Source organism: Lepidothrix coronata, unplaced genomic scaffold, assembly GCF_001604755.1.
Source record: "Lepidothrix coronata isolate B3197 unplaced genomic scaffold, Lepidothrix_coronata-1.0 Scaffold4, whole genome shotgun sequence".
Classification (NCBI taxonomy): domain Eukaryota; kingdom Metazoa; phylum Chordata; class Aves; order Passeriformes; family Pipridae; genus Lepidothrix; species Lepidothrix coronata.
In genome coordinates this window covers 298247-313753 of record NW_016690184.1, presented here as the reverse complement: position 1 = coordinate 313753, position 15507 = coordinate 298247, and the positions used below count along the sequence as shown (strand labels likewise).

Below are 15507 nucleotides of genomic sequence, written 5' to 3'. Positions count from 1 at the left end.
GGCATACTGGAATTGTTAAGACAAAAGAGGAAGAGACATATTCTGTTCCTTAGAGAGTCATGACCAAACATGGAAACAGTTCAAAAGTTGACTTGGTCTTTGCTTTAAACAGACATTTGTTATGGAGATTTTTCCTCTTCAGAAACCTGTTTACTAAAATCAACTAAGTCAAGCCTAGTCTCAAGTTTAAAGTTCTAAAGAACATGTTAGTGATGGGAGCTTGGTTAAGAGCTCTTAACCTAAACACAACCTTTCTTATCCATGTGAATGCTATAGAGACAGAGCAAAATCTGATCTATGTATAGAAATTGCATTAATAATTTTAAGTATGTAAAAAAATTCCAGGCATTTTACTGGTAGCTGTTTTACAGATTCGTCCTAGTTTCATGACTGACCAAATAATTATTTTTAACTTGATTTGGATACTAATCTGTGTTAAACCAGTATTTACATCAGCCTGCTGTACTACTGAGTTACAGAAATTTTGTAGATTTTGTCTTTGCCCTTGTTCCTATTATCTAGTTCATCTTGACAGTAGAAACATTGATGTCTTTGGACATCATTCCAAAAGAAAAGATATTATTTCCTCAGTCAAATGAAGCTGTATTCCATTAATCAAAATACCCTTCAAACAAAGCTTTACTGATGCATATACTCTTCTGCCTTTGCTGCAAAAACAGTTTCAAGAACACTAAGGAAGTAACCTATTTTAGTACGGCAAGTCACAAGTAAGCTACATAAAGAAATACTGTACTTTCTATCATTAATTTTTGTCCACATTTATTTATGAGTAAAAGAAACAGCAAACATTACAACAAAGGGGACATTCAGACCCAGATTAAAAAAAAAAAGAAAAAGAAAGATGCCTGATTAGATTCTGAATTTAGGCACCTCAAAACTGCTGACAAAGTACACAAAAATAAGTGAAAGTGATGAGCATTTCAGCAAACTTTTAAGTGCATTTCAGTATTTATTTAGATGTTTTAAGCTCTCGCACTAGATTTTACAAGCTGGTGAACACTGGCAAAAGTATTTCTCCCACAGAACTATAACCACACATTCCCAAGACAGTATAAATATATGGTTGAACTAACATTAATACACATCACCATTTTATCAATTACATAATAAAACAAATTATCAAGTATCCAAATATTAAGTTACGCAGCTTGAAAGGCATACAAAATATTACAGAGATCTGCCCAAGTCATAGCAGAAACTCAAGGAGGAAAAACGAAAAGAAGAAAAAAAAAAAATCACACTTTCAACAAAGCGATAGTTGGTAAACAACTGTCAATAGGTACAGTAAAAGAAAACTACAAGATTTTTCAGAAATTTTCTGATTAAGAATTTTTAGCTACAATAACAAAGCATTTCTAAGTTTTAAAAAAATATTTACTAAAGTAAAGGGCATATTCTATACTTCCTGCACAAGACAAAGGCAACATTTTACTAGAAATATTAAATAGCCCCTCCCAACCTTTTCAGGCCCTCTGTTAAGTTGCACATGAAGTGCCAACAATAATTTTACTGTAAGGCTTTTTGTCTGGAGACATTAAAGACTTGTGTGCTTCTGTACAATTTAAAAGATCTTCTACATGAATAACCAGAGAGTAATGACTTGTAAAATGGAGAGGTCTGCAGGTAACAGAAAAGTACAGATGCAAGGGTAAAAAGTTGCTGTAATTAATAGTATTAAAAAACCAGACTGTGCAAATCCTGATAATTCTAGTGCGATTGTGGGAGACAAAACATACAGTGAGCAGGCAAGACTACTTTAGAGGCTGTATTCTCTTCAGTATTGAAATGACTGTAGAAAAAAAGATAGTAAGGTCCAGATAAGCTGGTAGTTCTCACATCATCAGAACTATGCTCATTTTAAGGAAAAACATATAGCTGATATGCTGGGTGTTTTGGCACCTAATCTCTCTACAGATTCATTTATTTTAGTACCCCAATTTTTAGTAGTTGAAACTAGGTGGGTAAGACTCAACGGCATGATTCAAGGATATTTGATCTGGTAATCAATGAACAAGGAGACAGCTCAGAAACAGGGTACAGCAAAAACATTTACTGGGTCTCCAAACGGATATTTACTTAAACATAGAAGTTGCATTTCTACTTAGCCTTTAGCCTATTAAATACTCCTAAGGAAGCTTCCTTTACTACTAAAAAATACCAGATTGATGTCTCTGGCATGCAGTCTGCTCAATTCTAGTTTCCGTCCTTTATTCCCAAGGAAGTACTATAGGCTGTTAAGCTTTACTGAATACAACAATTATTTCGGTGACCATTGGAGTCTTTAAAGCGCAGACGCATCTTGGGGCGGTATTTCTCCAAGTACAGAAGTTGCTTGCTGTTGAAAGCTCCACGCCGCTTCCTAGATGGAGGAAAACATATTTTAAACAGAACATCAATCTCCTGCCCAGTGAAATAATATCACCAACCAGAGAAAAATATTTTTAGGTCACTTAAAAAAGCCACCTTTAAGTCAAGGCTATAACCAAAATAGGGATAATTGAAAGTTCGGTGCCAGGAAAGAGGGTGGTAGCTTCCTTTCACAAATACCTCATTGGACCACATGCTCAAGAGTCCATAGCATTTAAGACAGTGTTCTACTTCTGATGTACAAAATCCAGAAATCTTACAGTATTAAGAAAGTACATAAATATTTTAAGTCCCCATAATAAGAAGCCAAACAGAAATTGAACTTTGTTTTCTCAAACCATTAAGTACGTGAAAAAAAGATACATGTTGATTGACTGTTTGGAATACCAGTCTTCCTGTTCCTCATTTTATACAGAACCACTACAAGTTGAATTTAACTCTTCAAAGACTTGGCAATTATGCAAGAAGTATTATGGTATTGTTTATAATAGCTGCAGCTTCTTTTAAATATAGCTGAAACCTGAAAATTAAGACATTGTGACCAAAATTCTTCTCATCCAACTTACACTTATTTAAAAAATCCAAGGAAATATTTGTTTTCAGTAGACCACCAGGAAAGACTAGGAAGACCATTACAGCACACTTTGGTCTAATACAGAGGAAAGGATCCACCAATGTGAGTGAGTGTTACTTCTAGCTAGGAGACAGAACTTAAATTCTAAAAGTATTCTGCCTCTCATATGTAAAATTTCCTTTAGTGCCCAAGGATGTACCAACACGTTAAATCTTGGACACAGCTACATATTAGCTTCATACTTACTGTCTTATGAACTGCACTGCATCTTCATACTTCATTCCACATTCTATCAGTGCAAGAGCAACTAAGACTGGAGCTCTGGTTCAAAAAAGAAATTATATTCAGTTTAGCTTTTGTCTATGAATACTCAGAAAAACCTTTACCCAGTTCTCTCTTTTATCCTGTGTATCTGATGCTTCCTCTCTGGGAAGGCAAAAAAGGCATAAGGCATTTCTATATTAATTGAGCTATTATACCACTTGTTTTTGAGTTACTCATTCTCATTAAGATAAGGGTTTAAATTAACTCTGGTCAACCTTAGCTTTTGACTTTAGGTATAGGAGAGTACAACTGGAATAAAATGAAAGTAATCTTCAACCATTTGTTTCAAAGCAATTGATTCTGGGGAAGAGTTGCATATGGGTTTCTATCCCCCACAATGAAGCATCCCTAGAAGCAGTCTGAACTGCCAAAGCAGAAAACAGAAGAGGAGTGTCAGGTTCAATAAAAACTGACAAAATGTACAAGTAGTGTAACAAGTTTTAGGAACAGATGAAATCCACAGGCTGCTGCACTCCCCTGAGGATTTCCTTGCTTGCCACAGTATTCTTCATCTGACAGAATACAGTTTTCAGTTAGAAAAGCTTGACAGAAATCAAGCCCAAATACATTAGCAATTTATGGCTCAAAAAAAAAAATCATGCCACACATGAGCAACAGAGTTGTGCATCCAGTAGCAAGCTTAAGTGATTTTGTATGTTCAGGGATTTAAGAGAAAACATACACGATAGAAAGCTAGAATATTCTTTTCAACTAATTAGCTGCCCAGTTTTGAAGAAAACCCAACAGGTAGCACTCTAAGCAGCAGAAAAAGACTTTGGTTTTGGCAACATTCATCATTACAGTCAACTTTGTTACATGTGAAGCCATAACACAGTGGATAAGCCAGGCTTATAGACAGCAAGATCAGAAACTTCCATTTTAGATTGGACATACTGAAATCCATAGCTATAATATAGCAACTGCTTTTAGAACAGATCTAGTTCCCAGGTAGTCTAGAACAATAACAGAAACATCATTATGTTGTCCCAACTGTTGGAACTGTATTTAAGACAGTGGCAGCAGACAGAGGGAGCCAGGCTAAGAGGAGAATATTTAGCATTATCACTAATAATTTTGAGGTCACTTAGATGTGAGACAAATAGATGTTTGAGACTTTGGAGAACACTTTTCATCCCTCAGATAGGTGGTGGATAAAAGCTGGTCTTGATGTGCCAGAACCAGCCACTTGTTTGTGGATAATGGTTACAATACCCGGGGTACAAGGAGACTGACAATAATACTGAAATGGAGATGAAGAGGAAGCAGGCAAGTCAATAAAAACAAAAGCATTAGAAAAAAAAGAAGACATAGCAAAACAGAAATACCAATGGGACACTTATCAATATGCTTGGTACAAGAATATACTTGTTTACTTAATGCAGTAGATTTTGTGAGAGCTGTGATTGTAGCATCATCTGTTGACCAAAAGGCCTTAACAGATGCATACAACAGTTTCCTGCCATCTTCACTATTTTTAAGTGTGAGGTCATTCCAATATGGGATATGTGACTATATTACATTTACCTCAAACTTCTGTACTAGATCTTAACAAGTCTGACTAGGAATTCAACAGATCTTTATAAAGCTTCACTCACCTTCCAAGACCAGCAACGCAGTGTACAGCAATACAACAACCAGGTTCTTCACGAAATTTAACTTTAAGGAGGTTTAGCCAATCATCAACAATCTGGTTGGATGGTGGAGCACCGTCATCAAAGGGCCAATCCTAGAATACAGGATGGCAAATACACAAAGATGGAACTCTTTTTGCTTGTAAGATGTGTGTGTAGGCAAAAAAAGGAGGGGATACAATGGACAAAGTGCTGACAGCTAAGGAAACCATTTAAACTTATGATTTTCTAGCAGTATAACTATAGCAATATTAGGAATACATTCCTTTCAATCAGTTTTCATTGAGGATATGATTTTGATCAAAACTGAAATTTTTTCCTGACAAGAAAGAATGACTGCACAGCTTTTTCCTCCATCAGCAGCTTGAACATACTCATAGAGTTAATAAGGTGGTATCGAAAGAATTATTTTTTTGGGAAGGGGTGGGGTGGGGAATGGGTTGGTTTTAAACTCTGCTTTTACACTACTTACCAAAACCTGAATGCCTTCTTTTTCCACCGGAGCAGTGTCATAAGTAGCTTCACACACTCTTACCACTGTGGTAACACCATATTTCTTAAGTTCCTAGGGAGTGAAAAAAAAGTTGCTGTGAGAGCAAACTAGTTGTACTTGACCATTTGATTTTCTCAGTAAGTTTACTCAGTAAATAATTCAAAAATTTTCAGTAAGTAACCTCATACAAATGCTTGCCACCCTGTGAAGAACAGAGAAAGCTGAAATAACTAAAAATCTATGTGCTCATGCCAGATACCCTTAAGTTCTGCTGCAAACATAGTTTCACGTGCAGATTAAGTTTTGTTATGCTGGATCAGACTTTTTTTAATCTAAAATCAGATCCAGCTAAATATTAATTAATCAAGTAGTCCATCTCCAAAAGATCATTCCTTTTAAAGGAACAGGAAGTTTCCCGGTTTGCAAAGCTACATACTTCAGTAAACCACTCTGAGCGAGGTTTAAATCTTCCCCTTCTCTCTCTCTGCTCAAGATAGGTCTGTAAGACCACTTACTGTTAAGAACTATGAGTTGTCCTAACTAGTGAATAACAAAATTTAGCTTTCCAAAAAAGCACTCACTCTTTATTATTCCTGCAATGACCCATCATTCACATTGTCTGAACAGAACTGCCTGAAGCATAGCCTAAGCATACTTTATCTACGTGTGGCAGTATAAAGTCAAGCAAATGTTATCCTACTGTGTTTCCCATAAATAATACCACTCCAAATGCAGAACTGAGCTATAATACACCTGAAATCTTGCTAATGAGGGACTTTGCAAACTCAGACCTTACCAGGAAGTAACTTTGCAGGAACTAGCATACACTTTATACACCAGCACACTTTATAGTTCCAACACACTGGATACAAGTTTTTGATGATAAATTCGATACCAGCAGTATCAGCAATATATGCCAAGCTACCTGGCAGTAAACAATATCAGCAGGTACCAAAACACTTAAAGTAACTTCAGCAGCTCTGGATGCAGAGTAAGCCTACTGCCACAAATTTCACTCAAGTAGACACTATGACACAGACGATCCTCTTAAGCTACATTAAAACCATAATCTGCTAACACTGGAGGAAGCTAGGCAGTGAAAGCATATTGCAAGCCTGTTATTTGTTCCTAAGGTTCTGATCCACGACATATAGTGAATTATTATCTTTTTAATCACTATGCAGGAAGTGCAAGGAAATGTTACACCACTTTAGCCCAATCTGAATTCAAGTTCCTATCACTAGCAGATATTTGTTTTGTTCTACACATAACTCTGCCAAATACTTCCTGTTTTCAGACCTAAACAACGTACTTAATGTACCATTATGGTATAACTATTATTTGGCTTCACTCTCAGAATTACATTTGTGAAGGCCAAAGTATATCTGAATAGATTTGTCTGTAGCTCTTTGAAGCACAGCATCAGTATTTGAAAAAAGTCAATATACAAACAATTTCAGTACTTCCTCATATGGCTTTCACAGCCATTAGCAACTAGTAAAGAAGGAAATTGTAAATACAGCATGTTGCTCAGGCATTAAAAAACCACATCAGTAAGAATTGTGTCCTGGTCTTACCTCTATAAATTTGTTTAAGGTTGCATTGGTTGGATTGTGTGTGATCAGGAATCTCATGTTCTTGTAGGTGATTTCCACAGGAGCAGGGCGGTTCATTCGGGCCATATTGATTTAGTTAAACATGCAACAAGATTATGAAAGGATTAAAAAAAATTCTAATACAGAAGTGATGTAGAGAAACTGAAGTCTACTTCACTATACTCCACGTGAAATTCTCAGTGCTTGGAAGTATGAAGTTGGGAGCAATGGGAAATGAAATGAACCTCCTAACAAGAAGCAGCAATTCTTCAATCCAGTAATACTGAGGCAAAAGAAAGGCAGTGCACTGAGGTTTACCCCATCCAGGTCTGAATTCTGTTGTTAAATGCTCTGCCAATTTCAATTCAAAACTTCTTATCCTGGTCAACCACTCTTAGGGGGGCTTCTTGGTGGAGTAGTAATGAATTTCTACAGTTCACTTGTCTGCATAGAGGTCGTGCTGTGCCTGGCAGTAGTCTCCACTGCCCTTCAGAAACTCCATAAATGTGTGACCAAGAACACCACAGAACTGCTGTAAAGAGAGGGGGGAAAAAAAAGCATAATGAGGACAGGTGAAACAAGGTTATTTTTAAGACATCAAGCATTATAAAATGAAAAAATAAAAACACAGCAACTAAGCAGTTTCATGAAGTTTATTTTTTATTTCAAGAATTAGGTTTCTGTAAGAATCCTGTCACCTTTCTTAGCAAGGATTATTTGAAAATAAATACATTTACTTAATACAAAGTTTCCATATAGGGTTATTTCAACACCAAACGCTGAAATGTTTTAAAACACCAATTCAGATGTGCTAAACATAGCAACAAGTTTTAAGAACCCCAGTATTTATATAAAGCATACTTTTTCCAGGATACCCATACAACTTCCTTTTCCATTCTGAATTGAGAGATATCACAACATCTACTAAAGTTACAGTGACTTTAAGTAGTCCCATGAAAGCAAGGATGAGATTCCTTGAATATTTAAGCTCAGCAGTGGACAATTTTTCGTGTCTGAACAAAACTATCAGTCTCTACTTAAAAGTAGAATCACTTGTCTTAATGGCTAAAAACTTACTTTGCTTGTAAGCATCATTAATTCACATACAGAAAAGCCAGTAGAAAAAAAATGCACGTAAATCCACTTGACTTAAATAGGAGGCCATGAAAGCAAATGCAGTCTTTGTGGCCTAACAAAAAATGTGAGCTTTCGAACACTTTGAGACTTTCAAGGCACACAGATTTCTAACTAAGGAACATTTCACATACTAAAGGCTGAGGACCCATGGCCACCTTCATATGCTTTTAACTGTCTTTTCACACCAGGACTTTATTTATACCAAGATAGCAGTAATAGTCTAGCTAAAACCATACATAAGCAAGTTTATTGAACAGGTTATTCCTGTCCAGTGGTATGCTGTTTAGCTATGGTTAAATTTATATATATAATTACTACAAGACGCAACTAGGAATTAAGATAGCAAATGAACTGCTCCAAGTTGGGTATTCATTTGCAGATGTTGTAAATGAAGCACCAAGATATGCTTTTATGCACTGTGGAACCCTTCCAGCTGAGGAGTTAGTTTTGTTCCCAGCCACAGTACCAGTCCTGCTGAGGACACCTGCGTAGGGAACAGAAGGGAAAACAAGAGGAGTTCTGTTTCCCAAAAGAGAGATACAAGTCGAACCACATGCCTACCAAATATACTTAGGTACCAGAGAGAAATATAATTTATCCCACAAATGTTTAGCAGAAAAAAGTTATTTATGTTAGTCAGGCAACTCATTTTCATTTTCAGACAGCTTCCTGATAAGAGTTTTAAGGTGTTAAATCGCAGGCATGACTTGTAAAAAACAAACAAACAAAACAAACAAACAAAAAAAACCCACAAAAAAAACCCCCAACTTGCTAACAGATAAGAGAATTAAGTTAACAGAAAGAAACTAAGATAACAGGTGCAGCTGGTAGTAAAGACTGTAGGACTAAGTTTGCCAGTTGCAAAAAACCTATTTCAGTTTTTATTTTTGACAACTTGAGAAACAGCAAGAACTCTAAATATAATAGGCATGAAAAAGGAGTAAGAAAGGTCCTCTGAAGTCAAAGGCCAACAGAGTAACAGGAACCAGGAGAATTCAGACTCGGAAGAACTCCAAGAATCATCATCTGACTCACCAGCCATGTCCTAGCAGAAGGTGGCAGGTGTGCTTTTAAAAGCCTCCTAGGACCAGACCTAGGAAACAGCTAAAATAGCAACTGAAAAAAAAGAACTGAAGATAACTTATTTAAAGTCGCTTTCAATTAGTTTAAGAAGCAGAACAGCAAAAAGGGACAGGACAGCTTTAAGCAGACACAGCTGCACAAGGTCTTGTGCTACTTTTTGCATGCACTGGCAGATCTCATGTTTATCTCTTCCTAAGAACAATCACAGACAGTCCTTTTCCCTGGTAGAAGATGAGGGAGTGGAGGCTGTCAGAAACAGAAATGCATGGAAGTGAGCTTGAGAACACAGAATGGGGGGGAAAAGAACACAGTGTAATGGGAAGCAGTTAACATTTCTCCATACTAGGACAGGTAGGGAGAAAGAAATAATCAGAATTCATCCAGCCTGCTAAGTAGGCTGCCCTTAGCATGCAACTAGGAGTTCTCAAGATACCAGACAAACTCATCGTGGGGATAAGGAAAAGGGCAGGCAGCAAAGTATTAGTTAAGTAAAAAATCATTCATTTTAATGCAAATTGCTAATCACATCTAGAAACTGGCTGCACAGTTCAAATTCTTATACAAAGTTGAAGCAAGTAGATTATGCAATGTTACATTTGAGTTCTATGTGTTATTAACCCTTACAAAGGAATTCATTTTGTTAATTACTGACTTCGTATTACACACATCAGCACCTTAATAATTCACACAGCTAAGGACCTAACCAAGAATGTATTTAAGCCTTACTGTTTGCCTTGGCAACTGCTGCTGCCGTATTATAAAGGAGCAAAGTTCATATTTTCCTTTGATGTGAATGCCATCACTTCTTACCAATGCTAACAGGAAAGCTTCACATGCAGACCAACTCCTTTAGACAGCAACACACTGTACTACACTAAGACAGCTCTGCCAGTCTAGTTTAGTCCTGTTCTGGGCGTCAAATGAAAATTAAAGACAAGTAGTACATGGGCATGCTGTTTGTGTTATGGCATTAAGTTACAGTACAAGGCTTCATCCACCTTCAGGAAAAAGACCTGGAAGATGAGAAATCAGCTATAAAAATACTGTTGCAGTAATTAAGACAATCTCAGGCTTTGAGGGAACTCAAATGATGTCAGGAACTTTCAAGAGGCTTGGAAACAGGGCTTTAGAATTACTACATTGTCTCATACAGTTTTGGCAGGTAAGCATGAAGTTGCCTAAGTGAAACTCAAATGCATAGTGTTGTATGCAGAAGGTTCTTTAACAGAGCAACACCAACTCATTGCTTTTACCATTAAGTTGGGTACTCCAGCATATTCTTTTCAATTAACATATAAGTTTTCCTTGAGGAAAATTAACACTGAAGGATTTTGGAAAAAGTAGCAGCTTCCATCATGACAGAAAGCCAAACAACATTTAGACCATTAGAGCCATCAAAATAAACTTAGAAAACAAAACTAAGGTTAATATGCCAGGGGCACATATTAAGAGAAGGCAACCTGTCCATTACAGGTTACAGCTGTGTTAGTTATAATTGTACCACCTACTATAATTCACGCTAGCAAAAGTCAGAGAACAAACAGTCTATTCAAGTAGAAGGAAGACATCTTGAAAAGAAAGGCTTTAATTCATGCCCTTCTTTGAGACAGAATGCTAAAGTATCCGTCTTCACTGACCAACAGATTCACATGTATGTTAATTCACGGTTTGAAACCATCACTTGTGTCTGACAAAAACGGTTTATGAAAGTAATCTGTTAAATCGTTACTGATATGGGGAAAGCAAAGAGGTGTAAGGTTATCCCATGCTGTTGACGTCCTTATCCACAACTCGGTGGCATCTTGAAAAACATGCAAACAAAAGCACTTGCTTATGCAGTTACATGACACTCTACCTTCAGAAGATGAGCAAAATGATTCACAGTTGCTCAATCCACCACCTCATAGACTGAAAACATTTATATAAAGAACAAACTATGTGGTCTTCCATCCTCTGAAGTCAAGACCTGACACGCACTCACCTACTAAAACCACAGGATCAGAACTAGAGAACTAAAATAAGCTACATTTCATGACAATTTGAGAACACCTGCAAGGAAGTTCATTGCTCTAACTTACTACCTGACAAAAAGTTACTGAATGACAGATACCCCTGACTTCCTCTTACTACTCAAGGCTTAAATAGCAACTGCCAGAGCAGTCAGGGAAGAGTGGGAGGGTAAGGGGTACAAACTGTGAAGCCAGAAGGCAAGACAGAGGCACACCTTTGTAAGGTGCTGTTGACAAGATGTATCTCCTATCTACTGGGCAGATGAATGCCCATACTGTAATATCCACAGTGATAACATTGTCCATTTTAGCCACAGACAGCAACCCATTGCCTAAGAAGATACACTCAGATCTCACTGACAGGAAGGGAAAGGTTTATCATAAATTTGTTGCGACATGCTCTCTGCCGGAAGGATGTTCTCGTGGTTCAAATATGCAGTGAAGGGGGAAGAAAAAATTATCTCAAAACTTCCTGTATAACAAGTCAATGCAACTTCCAAAGATGATGAAACTGAGGCCATGTGACTGTGTTCAAAGTTCTTCTGTGTGGACCACAGAAACAACATGCTAAGAAGCCTTAGCAGATATTGTAGAAAATAAGACACCACAAAACCCATTTCATTCCCTTGTCTAAATGACTTAACAATGCCATTTCAATAGCAAACTATTTAAATCCCACCATTCTACTAAACTATTATTCCATTATGTTTTAAGCAATAACGTGAGGAATTCAGCACATACACACAAAGAGAGTAATTGCTGTATTTCATCAAGTTTAATAAAGTCATTAACACCTAACAGGAAGTTGCTACTGAGAAGAATGTGGTAAGGAGTTACTGACTTGCATTTAATACAGAAATATCTCTTCTATTGATCCAATAAAGCAAGTTTTAATTTTTTAAAGGTGAATATCTGCTACTAGTTTACAATTCAGTAATGCTCTTATCTGGGCGCTCAGGTTAATGTTTAAAAGTCATCACTTACAGTCAGCCTACACACTGGGATAGATCCGGCATTCTTATGTGGCACATATTCTGCCAGAAAAGGGAAGTTTCACTTGACGGAAGTTATTAGATAAGGCTAAATTCTATTTATTTACCGCCTTACTGACACATTTAGTTTCAGTAAGACAATGACAACCTTCTCCCTTGGCTCCTGCTGTATCTGTCACTCATTTTCCTTTCTCTCTTATATTTCTTCTCATGGCTGTGCAATTTCTATATTGCTTCTTCCACATTTTTCCCCAAAACAACTCTGTTCCTGGCAAGACAATTTCAATTTTCCTGTTCCATCACTAGAATAATATGAGCTGACATTTAAGTGTAATCTTCAGTTTTCTTGGTTTGGCAGTTTTATGAGATACAAAGAGACAGGGTTCATACTTCTGAGTCACTGCTTTTGAAAGACTCAGCAGATGCAGGTAGACATATTGGAAAGTTGTTTCCAGCAGAAATAGGGAACACCAGAATCACAGGAACCTCATGCCAAAAAACTGTACAACTGTCAGCTCATAATACTTGCCATGCTCATAGCTGCCTACCAGAGAGCAAACAATCCTGCTTCTGTTACTGTAGGTTCCTTGATTTTGTTAGTTTTTTGTCTTTCTTGTTTCCCTGCTTCTGGAAGGCATGCTACCACCAGCAAGCCATGTGTTGTTTGATTGATTGTGCTTAAATATACAGAGCGCTCTGAGGTCACAGATGTTAGGCAGCACAGGCACCGAGATTACTAGAGGGGGTAAAAAAAAAAAACACACAACCAAACCGGCAAGCATATGAGGAAAGCAAAATCTTCCAATGGTGAACTGTGATCCACCTCCAGAAGGAAATGCCTTCCTTGAAAAGCCAGATGGCAAGGTCTTAAAAGCAGGTTCGGTCAAAATTAAGGTATTTGACTACCATCGTCAGCTTCTGAGGTTCGAGGCAGATTGTTTGAGAAATATCTGCTTCAACGTGTACTTAATACTTCTCTGCGGACTTTTCCTGCCGAACAAGACAGGCTGCACAACCGAGTTCGGTCATACCCCACCTCTACTGCATAGAGCTCATTTTAGAAAGGACTCACGTCCTCGCTCGCAGCCGGCGCTGCCTCCCCGCCCGAGCACGGCGGAGACAAAGCCGCCGCCGGGCCGCCTTCGCCTCGACCGCGCACGTGGGGCCGCGGCGGGGGGCGAGCGCCAGCCGCGGCAGCCGAGCCTGGCACCGGGCCGGGCCGCCAACCGCCCGCGGGCAAGCCCCGGCTTGCCCGGACAGCGCCGGGCCCCGGCCTCCCCCAGCCGCGGGGTGCCGGGCTCCCGCTCCGCCCGTCCCTCTGTCCCCGGCGAGGTGACGGTGTCCGGGCCGCGGCAGCGCCGCGCGGGCCGGGCCGTGTCCCGGTGCGGCGGTCACGGGTTCGCATCACGCCTCGATCAGGCTCCCGAAGCGGAGCCATCTTGTCCCCCGGAGCCGCCGCCCGGCTCGGCCTCCCCCCGGCAGGGGGCTCCTGGCACGGCCCTGGGCGCGGAGCCCCGGCCCCGGGGGCGCTGCCCTTCCCGGCGGGAGACCCGGCCCGGCAGACACAGACCCTGGCGGGGGGAAGGCCGGGCCGGCGGGCGGGGCAGGCAGCAGCTGGGTTCACAAAGCGGCTTTGTGCCCGGGCCGGGCCGCCCGGGAGCCGCGGAGAGATCGCCGTCTCCTCCTTTCCCGGCGGAGGAGGGGAAAGGGGCGCCGGGGGCGGCAGAGAGGCCGAGTCCTGCCGCAGCCCGGCGGGCTCGGCGCTCCAGCGGCCCGCCCGAGGGGAGCCGCAGCCCAGCGCTTCGAGAAGCCGCCTGCAGCCGGGCGAGAGAACAAAGGGATAACATGGAGGAGCAGGGGGAGAAGCGCGGGGAGCCGGGCACGGTCGGGCGGCCCGCGGGGCGGGGGGCCAGAGGGCGCGGGCGGGCGGCACTCACAGGAATATGGTTACTCATTGAAGACTGTAGCCTGATCATACAGCCGGGGTGCGGGCGCCACAGCCGGGGGCAGGAGGAGCAGAACCAGGAGGGGGAGGAGGCGGAGGCGCTGGAGGCCGCGGAGCTGCCGGCGGGGGTTCGGCGGCGGCGGCGCGGGGCAGGACCATACAGCGGCTGCGGCGGGCGGACGGCTCTGCGGGCAGCGCCGGGCGGACGCGGCTGCACCAGGAGCGACACTCGGCGCCGCCTCCCCCACGAGCGCCCCGGCCCCGCCCCTCGCCCGCGCGCGTCACTGACGGGCGTCGCTCCCGCCCAATCAGAGCCGCCGTCGGCGCGTCCGGGGCGGGCGCGAGGCCTCGGGGGGCGGGGTGGTGCCGGGTGCGGGCGGTGCGAGCGGCGGAGGCGGCCGGCGGGAACCGGTTCGTGAATGGGGCCGGGGCGGGGACGCCGTCGGGGCCGGGCCGGGCCGGGCCGGGCCGCCCCGCCCCGCGTGGCCCCACCCGTCGGGGCCGATGCCGGCGGCTGCGCCGGGAGCGCCTGCGGCGAGCTCGGGATCCCCTTGGGCGGCGAGTCTTGGGTCCTGCCGCGCAGCCCCTGCTGCCCGCCGCGGCGGGGCGAGGCGGGACAGCAGCTCCCGCGGGGGCCGTAGGACGCAGGATGGCGCAGCACGGCCCCCGGGCGGGTTTAATCCCTCGGGCCCTTCGCCCGCGGACCGCAAAACCGCTTTGGCGAGTTTAATGCTGGCAGGAAGCTCTTGGTGCGTTTTGCCCGCGGATTACCCTGTGTTCTTTAAGTCGGGATAAAAACGGTGATTTCTGGTGTTACACATAGGAGATCAGCCCAGTAGGCCAGAAGTGGTGTGGGAAACAACAGGGGCTCTCTCAGCCTTGTGTTCCGTCTCCCTCCTAGGGAACAGCACAGGGGTTTCTGAAAAGCGTGATCAGGAGTTGGAGCCCAGCGTTGGGAAGCACCGACAGTGTCACTGCTATGCCCAAGGGATACAGGCACGTCAGCCGGCTGGACACGGGCAACCTGGGAAACACCTCAATGTGGGTCAGCGCCAGCTTTGTGAAATAGCAGCCTATTTTTAGATTCAGTTTGTCTGAAACTGTTTTAGTATTTAACTAGTTAAGTCTTTCAACTGCATGTTATTGTTACAGATTACAAGAGCCTGCAGAAGTTGTTTTTTAATCTAAAAAATGAACAGTTGTGAGTCTCGTCAGTGAGTATTGGCTTGTACAAAGGTATGCTGGTTTGTGGTTTTGCCCAAATGGCCTGGTTTTATCTAGTCTCTATAAACCAGAGGTGTTCATGGTCACTGACTCGTGAGGTCTGTTACTCAGA

General features: G+C 42.0%; 1 protein-coding gene across 3 annotated transcripts; it reads right to left on the bottom strand.

Moving 5' to 3' along the window:
* Positions 1–763: 763 nt before the first annotated feature.
* PTP4A1 (protein tyrosine phosphatase type IVA, member 1) lies at positions 764–14439 on the bottom strand. 3 transcript variants are annotated; one of them, XM_017825329.1, is made up of 6 exons: positions 14164–14439; positions 6988–7537; positions 5390–5482; positions 4882–5012; positions 3209–3283; positions 764–2380 (listed from the first exon to the last, which is right to left on the bottom strand). In XM_017825329.1, exons 2-6 carry the CDS (start codon positions 7090–7092, stop codon positions 2263–2265), a joined length of 522 nt encoding a protein of 173 aa, XP_017680818.1. In that variant the 5' UTR covers positions 7093–7537; positions 14164–14439; the 3' UTR covers positions 764–2262. The 3 variants fall into 3 exon arrangements, with proteins under 3 accessions (XP_017680818.1, XP_017680836.1, XP_017680827.1); XM_017825347.1 differs by having other exon boundaries at positions 6988–7534; positions 14164–14369; XM_017825338.1 differs by lacking the exon at positions 14164–14439 and adding an exon at positions 12775–12905.
* Between the last annotated feature and the right edge of the window lie 1068 nt (positions 14440–15507).

Excerpts from the sequence above, each read along its gene's own strand:
- PTP4A1 (XM_017825329.1), bottom strand. The coding sequence starts at position 7,092 with ATGGCCCGAATGAACCGCCCTGCTCCTGTGGAAATCACCTACAAGAAC. Across the intron at positions 5,483-6,987 it reads CCTTAAACAAATTTATAGAG|GAACTTAAGAAATATGGTGT; the intron begins GTAAGACCAGGA and ends TTCACTCCCTAG. Across the intron at positions 2,381-3,208 it reads GCAGTGCAGTTCATAAGACA|GAAGCGGCGTGGAGCTTTCA; the intron begins GTAAGTATGAAG and ends TCCTCCATCTAG.